Raw genomic sequence first — 14583 nt, 5'->3', positions numbered from 1 at the left:
CTTAAGTCATCATTTCAGACTTTCTTAACATACTCTGGTCTACAGTCACTTTACTTAAATGATTTTTACTTGAGAACATTATTTGTATTATGCTTTATTACTTCAAGGCATAAATTAAATCTTAAAACATGCCATTTTAGTTTTGTACATTAAGAAAAAGCTACATTCATAGTAAAAGACAAACAAAACTTCTCACTAGTCATTTTTATCTGAAGAAAAAAGGCAAAACGAAACTAATGCTATTGCTTACATGCTATGGCTTCCTCAAATGTATAGCTTATGCTGAAGTTTATTCCCCAGTAAATGCCCACCGGCGTGTCTTTTTGCCAATTGGCTTTCATTCGAGAGAAGAGCAAGACTGTTGAGCCTATCCTGGCACATTGATGACCTCAAGTAGTTTTTAACTAATTTAAGTTTGCTGAAAGCCCGTTCACCACCAGCACCAGTGACAGGTAGGGTGCAGAAAATCCTCAGTGCAATACAGATTTGTCCAAAAATGCTCTGTAGCTGCAGCTTGTATATGTCATTAAGGAGCTGAAGAGGGGACTGATTATGAGGAAATGTGGCCACATGTATTGTTTTCAGGTGCAGCATTTCATCCTCAAATTCAGCAGTGAGGTCTTTGTAGTATATTCTTGTCAGAGCCCGGCATGATACTTTAATCTCTTCTTCTGACATATCTGCCAACTTCAGAATTGGTGCAAATGTTTCGCATATGGTGGCTGTGGTCTGAAACCTTGCACCTAAATCACTGATTATGTTGTCCATTGCAACAAAAAAGACCTGGTTTCTGAATGCAGTTGCAGCATTCTCTTCAGTTTCATCTTCTTCACTCTCATCTGGCATACATTTCCTTTTCCGTTTCCGCTTCTCTTCACCCTGAAATTGAGCAGGGATCTCCATGGCTTGGGCTACTAAGCAGGCCTCGGCAAGGAGGGAGTCCCATTCACAACGAAGATCCTGCATTTCCACTTGTAGTGCCCTGATGTTTGCAGCCTCAATGTCCAAAGAAATATCCCCATCAAATTGAGGGTATGGGAAGCACAGGGGGAGTACGTAGCAAGCGGGTTTTGTTTTAAAATCTCAGCTTGCACGCCTTTCACTTTACCTGACATGTTGGCTCCATTGTCATAACCCTGTCCCCTACAGTCCTCTAATGGTATGTCCCTGTCTTGCAATACTGCCTGAATCATTTCAGAGATTTCCCTGCCTGTCTTTTTACGAAAGTCTTCAAATTCTATACATCACTTTCTACATCTTGATGTACATATCTCAACAATAGCACATTCTGTTGAGTGTGAGAGATGTCTGGTGTTGAGTCACATATCACTGAGAAGTAAATTGCAGCTTCTCTTTCTGCCAGGATAGTGTTCAACACTCTTTTGCCACAGAGGTCAACGAATTCATTCTGCATCTCAGGACTCAGATAGTGTGTTAACCTTGACCCCTCTTTCTTCTTTTCCCTTACTTTTTCCAAGTGCTCGTGGAAAATAGGATCATAATATTCCAACAACTCTAAAGTGCCAAGAAAATGCCCATTGTGGACATCATCTAAATTAGAATTTTTGCCTCTGAATGGAAGGTTTTGTGATGCCAAATGAAGGGTCACATGCAAAAGCCTCTGTAGAATCAGCCCATTCTTCTCTATTTCTGCAAGTAGTTGTCTTTGAAGGTGACCATCAACTCCAGTTGCTGCCAGTAATGAGTGCTGAAGGCTTTTCCATTTCACATAGCACTGTTTATGAGGCATGTTTGCCTCATGTTCTGGCAATCTGATATACATTCTTTGCCATTTAATGTGTGCTAATTTAACTCCATCCTTGCTGTTCAGAGCACTTCTTGATGGCTTTGTCAGCTCATGAGAAAACAGAAGGCATGGGATGCAATATAAAGCATCTGCACTCTCACTATGAATAAGCCTATGACTAATAACTATGAATTGTTTGTTTTCTCTGTACTTGCCAGCCTGCGTACTATGGTGTCTCTCTGATCATTCGTTAATTTATCTGGCCATAGTCCTGGATCCTCTGGCAAAAACTGGTCTGCACTGCTCTGCCTACTTTCCAGTTCCTCATCTCTCATTTCCACACTGTGCTCAGAGCTCCCTGCTGTCTTCACTCCCATCATCCTCAATCACATCTTCTCCATCATCTTTCTCTATGAAGGATACATCTGATATTAACCTCTTATCCTAATTGTAACCTAATATAACAAAACACACTAACATGCTAGTGTTACTTAACACCTTTCAGTCAAAATGGCTAAACATGGTTTGCTTTAATATTGATATAAGCTCACCTTGTCTCAAATCCAAAAAGGAGGCTGAGGGGTCTGTTGCTACTCCACTCCCTGGTGGGACAGTTTCTGAAACTGAGGGCCATGTGTTTCACAATGTTAAGATGTGCTGCTTCTAAATCTGACATAACTATAATGTTGACATGATATGTATCTAACGATGAGCTACCAAGCTACCTATGACACTGATTAGTCTATTACTGCTAATTATAGACATTATAGCCTATTCATTTAAAATTAAACGTGTTTTAAATTAGGCTATTATAATGGTGTGTTGAATGCAAACAGCATTGTTAGTGTTTATGTGTTTAGTCTTTACCTCAGATTACATGTATAACCAAATTATCATTTCAAAGTGTATGTTCTGCTCTTTATATGGGTTGTCTTAGTCCGTTTTTAGCGCTAACAGTCACGGAGAGATATTCAAGCAGTTTAGCACCATTTCGTTTTCTATTTTGTGCTCAGCTTTCTTTGAAAAGAAGTCAGTTACCAATTGCTTCCCCTCATTTAGTTTTCTCTCCTTCTCCTGTCTTTCCTTTCTTTTCTGGCAGCCTGATTTGGCTTTCTTTGAGAAAGACATTTCTATACTAGAATTTGCGCTCCACATCTCCACCAGACGCTCAACTGAACTAAATAAAATGCGTGCAGATGGACTACACCTTTTGGCGCATTAGCAAGGGGTGGGTGAGACCTTAGATAGTCTTTTTTTGTATACAAAATGTAGTCAGTCAATCAACCAAGTTATTCAGCCAATACACTTTACATTTCATCTGACATGCATTATGAAATGTAATTAGAAAATGAAAATATTCAGGTAAAATCAAATATATTCCAGACTTTTCAAGGGCTCTCTCTCCCCTTGGGCCCTGGTAATCAGTATTGGTTTTACCCCCGGTCCAACGCCCCTGCCGACAGCCATAAAAAACACCTCGTTTTAGGAGCTTTTTTTAACGTTTTGTTTCCTTTTTTCTATATTTGAGTCATTTTTTTCTGAGGTTTAGTTGCTTTCTGTTGACGTTTTTGTCACTTTTTCTGAAGTTTTAGACGTTTTCTTCCTGGGTTTTTGACATTTCTTTTCATCGTTTTTGTTGCTTTTCCAAATGTTTTGTCATTTCTTATTTAGTTTTTTTACATTTTTGGCGCTTATTTCGATGTCCCATATTTTCTGATTCTAAAAAAACTTTGAAAACGGGTCAAATTTGACCAGAGGACAACATGAGTGTTAAAATATACTTGTATAGTGAATTAAACTTATTATTTATAGTATTTTTATTGCATGCATTTGACACATTCATAGAATCATATTTAGGCTCAATTATGAAGTGAGAATAACTTATAATGTGGGTTTAAGTTCACAGAGCAGTTTATTAATTCATAATATCATTAGGGGAGATGCACCGTTGAGTTATTGGTGTGTGTGTGTGTGTGTGTCTTTGATTTTATAATTCTGTTCAGAAATGATTACCAAAAGCACTTTCTTTGTCCATCCATCTTCGTCCGCTTATCCGGTGTCGGGTCGCGGGGGGAGCAGCTCCAGCAGGGGACCCCAAACTTCCCTTTCCCGAGCAACATTAACCAGCTCCGACTGGGGGATCCCGAGGCGTTCCCAGGCCAGGTTGGAGATATAATCCCTCCACCTAGTCCTGGGTCTTCCCCGAGGCCTCCTCCCAGCTGGACGTGCCTGGAACACCTCCCTAGGGGAGGCGCCCAGGGGCATCCTTACCAGATGCCCGAACCACCTCAACTGGCTCCTTTCGACGCAAAGGAGCAGCGGCTCTACTCCGAGCTCCTCACGGATGACTGAGCTTCTCACCCTATCTCTAAGGGAGACGCCAGCCACCCTCCTGAGGAAACCCATTTCAGCCGCTTGTACCCTGGATCTCGTTCTTTCGGTCATGACCCAGCCTTGATGACCATAGGTGAGGGTAGGAACGAAAACTGACCGGTAGATCGAGAGCTTTGCCTTCTGGCTCAGCTCTCTTTTCGTCACAACGGTGCGATAGATTGAATGCAATACCGCACCCGCTGCGCCGATTCTCCTTTGTAATTAATTCTTAATCCTGTTTTATAAAATGTCTATCTTTGATTACAATGCTGTTGTGCCATTTAGCAAATGCTATGTAAGAATATTAATGTGTGTGTGTGTATGTGTGTGTGTGTGTGTGTGTGTGTGTGTGTGTGTGTGTGTGTGTGTGTGTGTGTGTGTGTGTGTGTGTGTGTGTGTGTGTGTGTGTGAGTGTGTGTGTTTGTGTGTGTGTGTGTGTCCCGCCCTTCTCTGCCTCTGATTGGCTAGTACGTGTTGCCCTGGTTGGTCGGATTGGTTACGTTAAGGCACGAGGAGTGTGATTGGTTAGGGTTGCAGAAAGAATGCAATGATAAGCCAATCAGAGCGGAGTAAGGCAGAATAGGGCGGGACATGCCGTCGCCGTCCTAGGAAACGTAAATCCACGTGGAGCACCCCCCGTGATCTCTCCTCGTGCTAGTCGGGCTGCTGTTGCTGTGGAGATAGAACTGGTCCGACAGAGTTTAGCTCGCTTTGGACTCCCAACAGGAACACAACGGTACCGTTTAAAGAGGACGGGCAGCTGTCCAGCGTCTGGTTGTGTCCCTGAACACACCGCAGCCCCCCCGGTGGTAAGTACCGTTCATCACGAGCTGATCATATTTACACTTTCAACACCCGGATGGAGACTAAAGTTGAGCTCTACTCAGGCACCAAGTCCCACTCTTCCTCTCATGGCTTATAGAATATATATATTCATCTCCTTGTCATATGTTAGGCAAGCTACTGGGAAAGTTTAGGGAGCTAACCTACTGGTTATTCTACATGAAATGAAGCTAACATTAGCCCACAAAGACACGGAGCAAGCTAAGCTACAGCAACAAGGGTTAAAGTAGTTTAGATGCCCAGCCATGAACACAACATCCACGTCATTGTTTGGTGGTGACGTCAGTGATCTTACTAGTTTGATGTCAGACTGTACTTGATAAAAGAGCTAAACTACTCCAAAGCTGTTTAGTTCAGAGAACAGGCTTGGTATTAAGATGGAGGAAAACTAGTCACACTATTTCATAATACTGCTGGTGATACAAGTTGGATTAATCAGCCCAGGCTGCTAATGGAGACTACTTTTAATTTAGATTAGATTAGATTGGACCAATTTGGGGATTATTAAGTTCCTCTGACCACAGTAACTCTTTCAGCTCCTACTTCAGCACTTTCCCATATAGTGGTGGTTAGATGGCTGTAATTATAATAACTAAAGGTCAGTCCCTGTGGCCACTGGGCCAGTGGGAATGCAAATGGAAAAAACGGTTTTGGGGGAGAGTAGTTAGTAGATAACTACTTAAAAAAAAAAAAAAAGGCGGCTTAGACAGGACAAGAAATATAGTGCACAGTAGTATACAGTTGGTTTACAGATGGTGGTTTAGAGTAATATGAATTAAATATAAATATCTGTATTATTATATTATCTATAAGTGTATTAGCAGTTACCTTATAAGAGCAGAATAAATATGGCTATGTAATATGAACAATGTATGAACAACATGTACAGATATGTGCAATTTTATAGCAGTAATTTTATAATAGTAGTGAGAATAATATAGATAGATGCGGTGTATTAACAGAATATATTATCAGAAAAACAGACTAAATATGGATATTCAGTCTGAACCATATAGACAGATATGTACAGTATGTACAGCTATGTGCAGTGTGGTAACAGTACCATTATAAGAGTACTAAGAATAAGTGTATGTGCAGGATGAATAGTACGAAGAGCAGTATGGTTATGTATAAGTGTAATTACAGTATGTACATTTGTAAATAAATAGAACACAATGGGTGGGATAGGGTAGTGCACTTGTCCCGGGGGGGGGGGGGGTCATATTAACAAATGCCTGTTCTACTGGTTAGCATAAACAGCACTGCTAGGCACTGTCATGATGTCATGTTGTTAAAACACAAACGCTATGATCCGCAAAACCAAAAATCTAGCTTCAAGTAAGTAATGCAACAGGAGATCAGCCATTATTACAGAAACATACAGTACATCAGAAGTGGACTTTTTACTGTCAGCGCTCATGACACGGAGGACTTAGACTTAGACTTCTCTTTACTGATCCCTTTGGGATGACTCCCGCAAGGAAATTAGATTTCCAGCAGCAGATTTTAGCATCTTACAAAACACTCTTTCAATAGAAAAAATACAGTATAAGAATAACAATAAACTTTTAGCAAACAGTAAAACAACAATAAACGACAGATAAATAAAGATAGTTAAAGATAGACATTTTGCTAGACTACGGTTCTGGCTCGACACCGGCGCAGCTTCCCACCAGCATTCCCCCCCCGACCCGGGTCTGAAAACCTCCTCCTCCCATCGTGTAAACACCAACACTCCCCCGGTGCTCCAAGCTCCTCGTCCTGGCAGCACAGCTGAGCTGAGTCCAGGCAGAGCAGCCGGAGGACATCAGAGGAAAAAATAGAAAACATTTTGTTCATGAAATATGATCCAGTTTCACTCGGTCAGGTAAAGCCGATGCCTCAGGCCACTTCATAACGTAGTCTATGGCCACAAGGACCCAGACGTTTTTAAGTCTGGGTTTTAAAAAATCGAGTTTTCGATTTAAAGCAATTTTCATTTCAATGATCCAATATCGAGTCTTACAATCCAGCATCGATTTCTGTCTGTAACATAGTTACTAGAAGACCGTAGGAATACATCGGTACCAACTATGTTATGCTAGCTTGTCAGGAAGGGGTTAATAATGCTCTAAAGTTAGGCTACATTTTTTTTTAAAGATTATTTTTTGGGGCTTTTCCTTTTACTGGACAGTGGATAGATATGAAAGGGGGAGAGAGATGTGGAATGACACGCAGCAAAGGGCAGCAGGTCGGATTTGAACCCTGCGCCGCTGCAGGAAAGTTAGGTTTTCTTACAAAATGCAATGGAATATGTGGGATATTTATGCAATGAAATTGCGGGAACTTGCGCTTTGAAGAAAAAGAGAAAAAACAAAAGATTTCCCCAACACCCTGCTTTTAAAAAAAAAACTTTATTTCAAAAAATAGTTTACAGATATTCAGTCATCGCAGTACGTAAACAAATAAGATACAAAAATATATACAAATAATATATGAACGTAAAAATAAAAGTAATAATCTAAACAGAGGGAAATAAAAGATACAAAAGAGACTTTCAAAAATCGTTAATAACAGACAGCAGGAGCACTTAAAGAAATTTGAGTAGACATCAGATATTAAGATAGCTTTCTTATTGGATACCAACTTAAGAGACTCTACATGTCAAAATCAACCTCCAACACCCTGCTTTTCGATGATGTTCACGTAAGTAAGTAAGTAAAATGTATTTGTATAGCACATTTCACAGATAAAAATCACAAAGTGCTTCACAACAAATGGATGGCTACACAATATACATTACAGTACATAAACAAAATAAGCAGAAAACCACATAAAACCGGCATAACCACACTATAGTCTAATTAAACGCCTCTTTGAAAAGAAGAGTTTTCAACTCGGTTTTAAAATTTGTAACTGAGTCCAAACAACGTACGGAAGGAGGCAATGCATTCCACAGCCTAGGTGCCACAGCTTGGCAACTCAAAATCTCTGACCTGTTGATCTCAGACTACGTGAGGACGTACGCAGCTGTATCAGGTCAGAGATGTATGGGGGCGCTGACCTTGTAAGGCTCTAAAAGTTAGAACCAAAATTTTGAATTTTTGTGTATTCTAAATTTCACTGATAAACAATGAAGTGAAAATAAAACCGGAGCGATTTGTGCCCTTTTACTAGTGTGGGTTAAGAGCCTAGCAGCAGAATACAGGACCGTCTGGAGGCGACAAAGATCTTTCTTATCAAGACAAATAAAAAGACTGTTGCAATAGTCTAAACGAGACGAAATAAATGCATGAATGATCATCTCCAATTCAGCCTTTGACACCAAGGCTCTTATCTTAGAAATGTTCCTTAATTGAAAGAAACAGTTTTTAATAAGTTGCTTCGAGTGTTTCTCCAGAGACATGGCAGCATCCAAAACAACCCCTAAGCTCCTGAGACTCGGCTGAACAGACGAGCCTAAGGCACCGAGATGCTGTTTTATCTGAGAGATGCTCTGCTCAGGGGCAATGATTAGTGTTTCAGTCTTAGCTGAGTTCAACAGTAAAAAGTTATCATTTAACCACTGCTTAATCCCACTCAGACAGTTGAGTAAGGATGACAGTTTATATAACTCAGTAGGCTTAAAAGAGCAGTATAACTGAATGTCATCTGCATACAAGTGATAAGAAACATCCTTAAACTGGCCGATTATATTGTCCTAGAGGGAGTATATACAAAAGGAAAAGAATCGGTCCCAGGACAGAACCCTGAGGAACACCACTCGATAGACCTGCAGTGTCTGACATGATCTGATTTATAAAAACACTAAAACTTCTACCGGTAAGGTAAGACGAAAACCATTTTAAAGCTGATCCAGATATCCCTAATAGATCCTGAAGTTTATTAATCAAAATATTGTGATCAATAGTGTCGAAGGCAGATGTAAGGTCCAATAAAACTAACACTGTATGCTTTCCACAATCTGCTGACATCAAAATATCACTCGAAACTTTAACTAGTGCAGTTTCCCGTAGAATGTTTTTTACGGAAACCTGACTGATATTTAATCTCTAAGAAAGTAGTAAGCTGCTCTGCTACCACTTTCTCTAAGATAAAGCCTGTGAACTTCAAGTTTAGTTGTTTTCCATAAGCGCTCTATTTTCTGACGTTTACTTCTACAGCTCTGAATAGATGTGTTTATCCAGGGGCAGGGTTTTTGAAGAGAGACCATGTTTGATTTCATAAGAGCCACTTCATCTAAAATTGCTAAACATTGGCTATTAAAAGCATAACATATCATCAATATGATGAAAATCTCCAATAAATAAAACTTTCTCCAGGTTAATTATAGAGGTTAAAAAATCAGTAAAATCCATAAGAAAGATGCCTGCAGGACCAGGAGGGCGGTAAATTAGCAAACAATAAAATATGTTACCAGAACCGACCTTAATCATCTGTGATTCAAAAGAGGTGAAAGTTTCAGAAGGGATTACTCTGCATAAGAATCTGTCACGATACACAACAGCAAGGCCGCCGCCTCGGCGTCTCCCAATCACAGAGCAGCCTGCAGGGCAGAGCTCAATTTAATGTCCAGCTTCCTTATCCCTCTGCCACGTTTCTGTAAGAAACATAAAATCCATCTTTTCCTTGGTGAAAAGATCGTTGATGGCATGCGCCTTATTAGTGATGGAACGAGCATTAAGCAGCGCTAAACGGAGCGATGATGGCCGGTATAAACACCTGGTGCAGTCACGAGGTTTCCAGCGGTGCCGTGCGGTCAATCGCTGGTCAGACCGGTCGGCCACAAACTGCAGTTTCCTAACAGCGTCTCCACCACCGTCCCACGATGACCAAAGGGGATCTTGTCGAATGGGCAGGGCGAGCTGCAGGCGACCCCACAAGGGAGCGCCCCCAGCACCCGTATCCCGGGGGAAAAACCGGCAGCAGCCACCGTGGCCGCCGCCCGCAAAGAAGCTTGGGCACCCCCATCCCGACCTGAACGCCAGCTCTGCAACCCCTTCTCCTTCGTCTCTTCTTGGGATTTCCACGGCCCCGAAACAAAAATCGGTAATCATATAGACTGGGTACACACACCAACGGGGGTGGAAAAGTTTGACTATATGTCTCCCAGCTGTTACAGAGTCCTTCCATATACACCCTTCCGGTGACACAATCATTTAAAAGGCAGGGTTAATGTGACCATAAGAGACAAAAACAAACCAATCAAAACAACACAAATGTGACATAGCAGCGGCCGTGCCGGACAAAGGCGCCATCTTGCTAGCTGACACTTCATAACGTTCATAACGATTCCCATGGCAACAAGGGAAAATGGCTGCTCTTGTGTGAAGTAATCGCCACATTTTAAACTTTCTGCTAAGATATATTTGACTTTTTTGCAACGAAAATGCGGGGATTATGAAATCATGCAAGCCCTGCATATTTTGCGTGGAAATCAGCAATTTATGTGGCGAAAGTGCGGCGAATAATGCACTGATTATGGCTGATTTGGCTGATTATGCGTTGAATTATGTGTGGGCTGTAGCTACAATTAGTTATGCTAGCATATGCTTAAAAGGACAGATAAGGCACATGTTTCTATTTCAACAAATAACTAAAACTGTATTTTGAATAAAATGTTTTTGTTCTCTCCCACCCTACATGTGTAGATATGGCTGCTGCAAACTACCTACAATCTGAAGATCAGTTTCTGTGCTCCATCTGTCTGGATGTGTTCACTGATCCTGTTAGCACACCATGTGGACACAACTTCTGCAAGAACTGCATCACTGAACACTGGAATACTAGTAACAGGTGCCTTTGTCCCCTGTGTAAGGAGGGTTTTACCACAAGACCTGATTTGAGGGTCAACACTTTCATCTCTGAGATGGTTGCTCAGTTCAGACAGTCAGCTCAACAGAAAGCCAGCAGCAGCAGCTCAGAGCAACAAGTGTCCAAACCAGGAGAAGTTCCCTGTGACGTCTGCACTGGAACCAAACTGAAGGCCCTGAAGTCCTGCCTGGTGTGTCTGGTCTCCTACTGTGAGATTCACCTGGAGACTCATCAGACCACGTCAGGCCTGAAAAGACATCAGCTGATCGACCCTGTGGAGAACCTGGAAGGCAGGATGTGTACGAAGCACGATAAACCTCTGGAGCTGTTCTGTAAGACCGACCAGACATGTGTCTGCATGCTCTGCTCTGTTTTAGACCACAAGATGCATGATGTTGTTCCTCTGAAAGAAGAATATGAAGGAAAGAAGGCAGAGCTGGGGAAGACAGGAGCTGAAATTCAGCAGATGATCCAGAAGAGACGACTGAAGATTCAGGAGATCAAACACTCAGTCGACCTCAGTGAGGAAGATGCAGACAGAGAGATAGCAGAAGGTGTTCAGGTCTTCACTTCTCTGAAGGAGTCTGTTGAGAGAGGCCTGAATGAGCTCATCAACACCATCAAAGAGAAGCAGAAAACAACAGAAAAACAGGCTGAAGCTTTCATCAAAGAGCTGGAACAGGAAATCTCTCAGCTGATGAAGAGGAGCACTGAGGTGGAGCAGCTCTCACGTTCTGAAGACCACCTCCATCTTCTCCAGAGTGTCCAGTCCCTAAACATCCAACAACCTCCACCCACCAAGGACTGGACAGAGGTCAGCATCCGTCCATCATCATATGAGGGGACTGTGGTGAAAGCTATGGTTCAGCTGGAGGAGACACTCAGTAAAGAGATGAAGAAGCTGCTTGAAGCCGAGCTGAAGAGGGTCCAGCAGTATGCAGTGGATGTGACTCTTGATCCTGATACAGCACATCCTCAACTCATTCTGTCTGATGATGGGAAACCAGTGAATCATGGTGATGTGAAGAATCTCCCAGACAACCCAGAGAGATTTTTTTTTTATTGTATTTGTTTTAGGAAAACAGAGTTTCTCTTCAGGCAGATTTTACTTTGAGGTTCAAGTTAAAGGAAAGACTAGATGGGATTTAGGAGTGGCCAGAGAGTCGATCAACAGGAAGAGAAGCATCACACTAAACGCCATCATAAAAATACATATAAATAAAATTTTAAATATAAATGTCTGTCTTTTGAATTCTGATTACTTCTTAAAGGATAACACAAACTGACAAAGTATTTACCCCGGTTATCTTCCAGGTCCAACTGGACCAAATCCACGGAGGAATGACCCAGCAGAGGACAGGCTGTGGCGAGTTCGGCCAGAGTTTGTAAAGCGAGTGTCTGATCCTGTTCTGAACCAGCTTCTGGATAAACTCCTTGAGCGTGGTGTTATAACTGATGGTGAAATGCAGTCAGCCAGAACACAGAGAGGCAGAGCAGACAAAGCCCGAGACGTGATGGACACGGTGAGAAGAAAAGGAAGGGCAGCCAGCTCAGTTCTGATCGCTGCTCTCTGTGAGCTGGATCCAGTCCTTTCCAGAGAGCTGAGATTAATCTGAGAGTTGTGATGAATCTCTATGATAACTGACTGTTGCACATTGTCTCTTTTAAATGAAAAGCTGTTAAAGTCCGTTTTTAATAAGTGGACTTTGACTCTGAAAGTGATTCAGTCAAGGAAGGAGCGGAGTGTTCTTAGTTTCAGCCTCTAGATGGAGACAGAACTACTGAAAAAGATTTCTGAATAAACTTTGAACATTGTTTAAAGAAATACTGGTTGGTCATTTGTCACATTCTTTAAATCTCTGACGTTTTTACTGTGTGTGTGTGTGTGTGTGTGTGTGTGTGTGTGTGTGTGTGTGTGTGTGTGTGTGTGTGTGTGTGTGTGTGTGTGTGTGTGTGTGTGTGTGTGTGTGTGTGTGTGTGTGTGTGTGTGTGTAGCTAAGTGTATATGATGGAATAGTGGCATTAGAGAATACACTAATCACTGATCTCATTTCATGTATTGATTTGATTTCAATCAAGGGAACAAATGTACATATTCATATATTTGACATCTTATTTTCTACAGAATCTGTTTCCTGTGGTGACTGATTTACACTTTATTCCATTTATTACCATATGTTTAAATGTGCAGCAATTCTTTGCAAATTGAATCAAACATCATCTTGACATATTTGGTGTCTTTAGAAACTGATTTCTTCTGGAAGTTATAATAAATGTCTGTGGGTTTAAAAGAGGTTTAAATAGATATCGTCCAAATAACGTGTGTCATGATGCATCAAATTAATGTGTTGATTATGTAATCAGATACACATTTATTTGTATTTGTATGTGCAGCCACAGAAAACATATTGCTGAATATTTCATTGTGTCATGAAGCTTCATTTAAGAGTAAGGCCTAATACATCCCATAATGTCTACAGAACTCAGGATGTGTCGTTGTTATACCGCGTATTAAAAGTTAAGGGATGTTTCTATCTTGTGTAAAAAATGTTTTAGATAATTAATGGTCACTTTGGTAATTTCTTATTTGTTTCATGAATATTGTAATATGGTTTATGAGTCAAATAAATTTGTAAATATGTGATTGTAGAACAAAAACTGTAAAATAAAGCAGTTGTTGAACACAAGGCCTGAGGAAGCACTGACTTGAACACCAAACACTGAACAGAAAAGCTGGTTTACACACAAGTTGTATTTCAGTCTAGGAGGAAAACTTTTTTTAATGAAAGTCTAAATCCCATTTCGAGACTATGGTCCAAAGGAATAACGTTGAAATATAGAGACTAAAGTCAAAATATTGAGGATGATATTCAAAATTCTAAGATGCTCCCTGAGTCCGAGCTGAAGAGGGTCCAGCAGTATGCAGTGGATGTGACTCTTGATCCTGATACAGCACATCCTGAACTCATCCTGTCTGATGATGGGAAACAAGTGAATCATGGTGATGTGAAGAAGAATCTCCCAGACAACCCAGAGAGATTTTTATTATTGTGTTTGTGTTTTAGGAAAACAGAGTTTCTAAACATTTTGACTTTATTTTCAAAATGCTAAAGCCAAACTGAAGATGTTCCTCCTCTGATGTTGTTCCCTTATGTCTGGGTCTATGTGGAAAGTTGGCATTGTGACTGCTATGCAAATTCAGATATCTACAATAAGAATTATGACTAGAAACTAGCAATTGCAGATATCTACAAATGGAAAAAAAAAACAACACCACAAATGTTTGTGTTGTTTTTCTTTCATTTTAAATATCTAAAATTAAAGGTAAAATGGTAATCTGATGTGACAATTAGGATCTAAGACGTATACAATCATAAATATATGACGTGTCTTTTGACACGGTTACTAAAACGAGCAAAGTCTCAGCAAACTGTGAACTCTGAAATCTTGTGTATTTCTTAAATTTTAATTAATTTAAATTGGTTGTCTGATGTTTTTTTTTAAATTGTTTTATATTCCTCAATAACGAGATAGGAAAGAAAAAGGCTGAATTATTGTGGCATAATTGCAGAAATAAAGTCTGTTTGTTGAGACCAAGAATGTTAATGTTGTTATTCCTAAATTGCATTTTATTTTGAAAGAGCCGGAAGCTGTTGAGCGGAGCCAAGTTGACGGTGTTTGTGATGCTGAGGAGAGAGCATCCTCCGCGGCAGGTCTCCACACAGGCAGGCCGTGTGTTTAGGGACATGTGATGTCTTTATTATTGGTATTACACGTTATTTTATCACCGTGAGTTTGAACCGTTTTCATCCTGAGCTCAGCGATGG

The 14583-nt window shown here is 40.8% G+C and overlaps 2 protein-coding genes across 3 annotated transcripts in view; both read left to right on the top strand.

Annotated features, from left to right (window-relative positions):
• LOC114572311 (E3 ubiquitin-protein ligase TRIM7-like) overlaps window positions 1-14583 on the top strand; it is a 35003-nt gene that overhangs the window by 6024 nt on the left and 14396 nt on the right. The window contains exon 2 of the mRNA XM_028603902.1: window positions 13667-13808. Coding sequence (XP_028459703.1) covers window positions 13667-13808 — 142 coding nt within the window. The remainder of the gene's footprint in view (window positions 1-13666; window positions 13809-14583) is intronic.
• On the top strand, window positions 4713-12583 carry LOC114569952 (E3 ubiquitin-protein ligase TRIM47-like). Of its 2 annotated transcripts, XM_028600135.1 has the most exons (4): window positions 4713-4929; window positions 10594-10928; window positions 11187-11772; window positions 12071-12583. In XM_028600135.1, exons 2-4 carry the CDS (start codon window positions 10596-10598, stop codon window positions 12370-12372), a joined length of 1221 nt encoding a protein of 406 aa, XP_028455936.1. In that variant the 5' UTR covers window positions 4713-4929; window positions 10594-10595; the 3' UTR covers window positions 12373-12583. The 2 variants fall into 2 exon arrangements, with proteins under 2 accessions (XP_028455936.1, XP_028455928.1); XM_028600127.1 differs by having other exon boundaries at window positions 10594-11772.

Source organism: Perca flavescens, chromosome 2, assembly GCF_004354835.1.
Source record: "Perca flavescens isolate YP-PL-M2 chromosome 2, PFLA_1.0, whole genome shotgun sequence".
NCBI classification, from domain to species: Eukaryota; Metazoa; Chordata; class Actinopteri; order Perciformes; family Percidae; genus Perca; species Perca flavescens.
Note: the sequence above shows the minus strand (reverse complement) of the source record. Positions and strands in the feature narration are given on the sequence as shown.